Raw genomic sequence first — 4949 nt, 5'->3', positions numbered from 1 at the left:
CAGCGCCCACAGACTCGGCCTTTCGTCCCCGAGGCTGGGCAGGGAAAAACAGCCTTGGTGCTGCTGGCCCGAGGGACTTGGCATCCCGAAAAGATCAACTCTGTGTTTGCTGCGAGGCTGACAACCCCGCTTCCCTTGCTCACCCTGGCTCCTGAGGGGACAGTGGAGGGGCTGCCTGGCAGAGGCAGAATAAAACTTGCTCCCCCTTTCAGTATCGTGTATTTTGTCCTTCACAGAAGTGTTGTGCCCCTTTAAATGTATGCAAGACCTTTGCAGCAACCTTCCTTCTGCACTCGTTGACCTGCCATGGCTTTGGTGCTTTATTTTTTCTGCTGCTGTGAGCAGGACCAGTACAGTGCCAACATGAAGGAAAAGTAAGATCAAGTATCTCTTTGCCTTTCTGAAAATAAGACCTCTAGAGGTGATAAGAAAAAAGGGATATCACATAAGCATAGCCAAATACATCACTACCTATGCATTCCATGCTTTTATTTAGTCCATCCATCTCCAAAACTGAACTTTTGGAAGAGGAAGGGAAGTAGCTGTCCTGGTACTTGGGGAAGGTGGTGGGGCGGTTAAAGCTGAAGGGAGAATCAGAAACACAAGCTCTGTGGCAGCAGCACAGGTAATTAAAGACACCTGGTCGCTATGGGAACGCCAGCAAGAGCTTCCCCAACAAATTGGAAATCAGGACCTCATTTTCCCTAGCAAGCACAATGTGGATGGGTGGGAGAATATGGTATATCCACACCTGAATTATCTCCCTCGACTGGGATACTTACTGCTGCCTCAATTTCACAAATCATTAACACCACACTGTTTCAGGTTATAGTGTCTCCTGATGCCATTTAAAAATACCTGTAAAGGGGATATGAGGCAGATGCATTGGCTGGAGCTGCACTCCCATGTCTGCATAATCATCTCAATGGACCTCCACAATCAAAATGAAAATGATTACTAAATAACATTAGAGATTATACAGTAAGCAGGGATGTAAATAAATTTCCCTTTCAAAATACCAAAACACAATACTGAAAGGAAATCAAGGACCTTTGAAGATAATATGGTCTGTACTTTGCCAGTATTTTAATGAAACATTCTTACTGTTGAATTGCTGCCAGTTTAACAGTGACCATGCCTGAGGAGATCCCTGGCAAGGAGTCAGAACCAGATCTTTAGGTGCTGCTGCTCCCAGCAGAGGGTGTATCTGTCACCACGTGTACATTGAAGTTGTTTCTCAATAGCCTCTGAACTCTGCAAATAATTGAGACCCCTCAAACCCCAGGTTTCTGCTGTCAGTGTTTGTTTGCAAACTGCCAGTGCTCTGATGCTGCCCCTGGCTGCCCTTGCCTGCATCCCACAGCTGGCTGTGGTGCTGGTGCTGACTGTGTCCTCCCCAGGTAATGCCTTACTGCAGCTCTCCCATGCTCAGACTCCAAAGTGTGCACCCTGCTGTGGGAACTGGAAATCTCTAACTTGGGTCTTCCCTCTGCAATATTTACATGACATAAAGTTGAGGCCATGCCATCCTATCCAGCTTTGTCATCTGCATGAGATGAAATTCTACATAAAAATACATTTATTGTTACCTTGAATGTTAAAATGTAATAGTTGTCAGGAAAAAAACCAGTTTGGATTACTTGGACAGTGTATTTTGGGTTGCTTAGGCACTAAAATTTTTTTCAGAGAAATATTGGAAAGCTCAGATGAGGCGTCTGGTGCCATCTATGCAGGGTAGCTGAATTTGCTTCAGGTGATTTGACAAAGTGTTTAAGAGTAACAAGTGTATTTAGATTTTGGAAGTATGCTATTAATTACAGCACTTTACAGAACATTAAATTTGCTAATTAGGCAAACTTACTCTACAAAAGCAAATACAAGGTAAAATGAATTAATAATAAAAAAGGGATGTGTTTAATGAGTTCTGTATGCTTTGTAAACTTGCATAATCAAAAAGAGGATCTTGGAAACAGGACTTGCGAAGTCTGCAAAATATTTGGGGAAGCAGCATTTAAATAACTGAATGACTCTTCTAGTTGTGTTTCAGTGAGAAGTAAGTGCTCCTAAAGATAAATTGAGCTTTTGAAGTCAAATAATTCAATGGGATCAGCAATTGGATGAGTTAATTAAAAAGGCAATGCTATAGTTAAAACCAAAAGAATTTATTTTTCTTTTCAAATGCAGAAGAGCTATGTTGCTATAAAAACCTTAAATAAAATAATCCTTATTAGGGGATGAGATGGTGCAAAAGGAAGACAAACCCAATAACTAGAAGCCATTAAAAGACAAAAAATATCCTGGAGTCACAGGAAATGCTTCAGATTTACTATCTGAATAAAAGTGAAATTGGTCCTAATGCATCCAGTACTCCCTTTTGAAATGCAAGATCTCCCCTGGCTCCAGTATTTCTGTCCTGTGAGCACTGAAAGGAAGGAGACTGAGAGAAGTGGGACCAACCTGTCTAATGTATTGCAGTCTTTGAAAAGAATTGTCTTAACTCATTCTGAGAAGAGAAACTCCACAATTTGGCACAGTAAAGGGAAAATTAATAGAAAAAAAAACCCCTGTATCTTCTTACAGGCACATTCTGGAACACAGTACATCCTGGAAATAGGAATTGACACTATTTATTGAAGTGAAAGATCTCTGACTGGCTTGGAGCAGGGCCTTACCTAATGCAGAGCAGCTTAAATACCAATTAAAAAGTTATGCTTGGATTAAAATATTAGAAAGTCTAGGTAGAAATGACCTAATCTTAGTGAGATTGTGACATGAACTCACCCAAGTTTAATGAATCATTTCCTGAGCTGGGCTCTGGCTGGTGCCTGACCAACCCAGCAGCACCTGGCCCAGCTGAAAACCAAGTTTCCTGCAGAGGTGTCATGGGGCATGACCAAAAAGGCAAACCAGCTGAATTTCCTGAGACAGCCCATGGTGCAGAGCACACCTGGAGACTAAACCAACATGAGCAGAAGGGCTCAGTAGCTCTCTCGTCCCCATAGTGCCACTTTGTTGCCTTGGTGAGGGGTAAGGCTTGTGGAGGATGCTGGCGGGGCTCAGGGATCACAGATTGCTTTCTAATAAACAGATGGATTTCAAAAATTTGCAGCTGACCTACTCCTCCCCTTGTGTGAGCATATTCCTACGTTCTTCTCATACAACTAAAGCCTGAAGCTTACAGCATTCATTTTCTCTTGTTTTCATATCCTTTTTTGAAATGAAGTAATTTATTTGTTCTCATAACGTGCCACCCATTTCATAGCAAATGCAAATTTCCCTCCCCAATTGTTTTAGTTTGTACAAAAGTCATGTAAACCAAGAGAGCAGCAGCCTCCAGCCCCAGAGTTGGTTTCCTGCTAATTTCAGATCCTGAACTTCCTTTGTGTGCCCTGCTGCTGACAGCCTGGGTTGTGCCAGCTCCTAGCTGGTTCAGGAAATGGTGGTGGGTGGATTTATCCATATGGGAAGGGTCGATGAAACTGCTCCAGAGCTCATTTGAGGAAGAGTGAGGCTTTTAGAAAAGGCCCTCGTGCAGCATTGTAGGCACCAGTTGAAACAAGCAATGGTGTGACAGAGACATGGTGTTTGGAAAGAGCTCTAGTGGGCATCTCGGCCAGAATTAGTGCTTCCCTTCTTGGAGGGGAAGGAAGGGGGTGATGTATCAGTAAATGGAGCTGGAACACTTGAATTGCTTTAATCAGGCCATCACTGCCCAGGACCATACTGGTGGAATCTTTCCAGAAACAATCTAAAAGTTCATGTTCATTGAGTCTTGCTCTGATCACATCCAGCCTCGCCCAGATCCTGCAAGGTATTGGTCCTTGGGATGGATCCTGTGGCAGAGCTGCCCTGCCAAAGGTCATGGGGTTTGTCCACAGGTGAGCCTGATGCCTGTTATTTTGAGAAGATCCCTTCAGCATTGCTTTTCCTTGCTATTTAAAACACTGACACAGAAAGGATACCTTGTGTCCCCGGGGTCACCCACCCGCATTGTGTTGGAGCCTGGCTTGCAGCCTGTGAGGTGTGGTGATCAATGCTCAGGACAAGTATGACCTGGGCTCCTCTGGGTTTTTAACAAATCCTCCTGCATCCAAGCATGAGGCATTACCCAGGCAGCCTCAGGTGAGCAGGGAGGGCCAGGGACAGCTTTTGTGTCTGGAAAAATGTTCCTTGGTGCAGCTTTGGAACCTGTGGAGACTTGCTTTTCTGTGGCATTTTTGGCCTCCGCAGAGAAGAGCAGTGCCTGCAGACCTCTGGAGTGTGTCTGTCTATCCTTGTGGGTGTCGGGGCACAGCTGGGATGCCCGACACCGTGAAACAGCTAAATGTGGCCTTGATGCTGGTTTGGGGCTGGCCCTCGGGGGGCCACCCCGGCACTGACCGGGCAGGGGGGATCCTGCCCCCAACTGGTGGCTCCCTGTGACCCCGCACTGCCAGCAGCAGCGGCCTTGCAGAGCCCTGACACGTCCTACGTGCTTGGCAGCAGCTTGAGCCACCTGCAGAACCGGAGGAAAAAGTTTCAGCTGTGGTGAGGCAGCGTCCCATGGGGAAGGCTCCTCTGAGGGGGGAGCACCCTCCCAGGCAGCGCACAGCGAACGCCATGGGGAGACCGGCACCGCTGCCCCAGAGGCCGTGAGGGGCCGGGACACGCCGGGCTGTGGCAGCAGCTGTGGGGAGGCGCTATCCCGGTCACCACAGGCATCCAGGCGGGATGTTTGCCGTGCCCGGAGATGCCGTGTCCGGGGGATACCGTGACCGGGGAATGGATGCCGTGCCCGGCTGGTGCCTTGCCCAGGTGGGACGGATGCCGTGCCCAGATGGGATGGATGCCATGCCCGGGGAATGAATGCCGTGCCCAGGTGAGACTGATGCTGTACCCGGGGGATGGATGCCATGCCCAGGTAGGATAGATGCCATGCAAGCGGGATGGTTGCCGAGCCCGGGGATGCC

General features: G+C 47.2%; 1 protein-coding gene across 1 annotated transcript in view; it reads left to right on the top strand.

Annotated features, from left to right (window-relative positions):
• Positions 1–4778: 4778 nt before the first annotated feature.
• The window catches only part of PID1 (phosphotyrosine interaction domain containing 1), an 85128-nt gene continuing 84957 nt past the window's right edge, over positions 4779–4949 (top strand). The window contains exon 1 of the mRNA XM_031060052.1: positions 4779–4858. Coding sequence (XP_030915912.1) covers positions 4817–4858 — 42 coding nt within the window. The 5' untranslated portion in view covers positions 4779–4816. The remainder of the gene's footprint in view (positions 4859–4949) is intronic.

Source organism: Geospiza fortis, unplaced genomic scaffold, assembly GCF_000277835.1.
Source record: "Geospiza fortis unplaced genomic scaffold, GeoFor_1.0 scaffold318, whole genome shotgun sequence".
Classification (NCBI taxonomy): Eukaryota; Metazoa; Chordata; class Aves; order Passeriformes; family Thraupidae; genus Geospiza; species Geospiza fortis.
The sequence above is the reverse complement of the archived record's forward strand: the minus strand, read 5'-3'. Positions and strand labels throughout refer to the sequence as shown.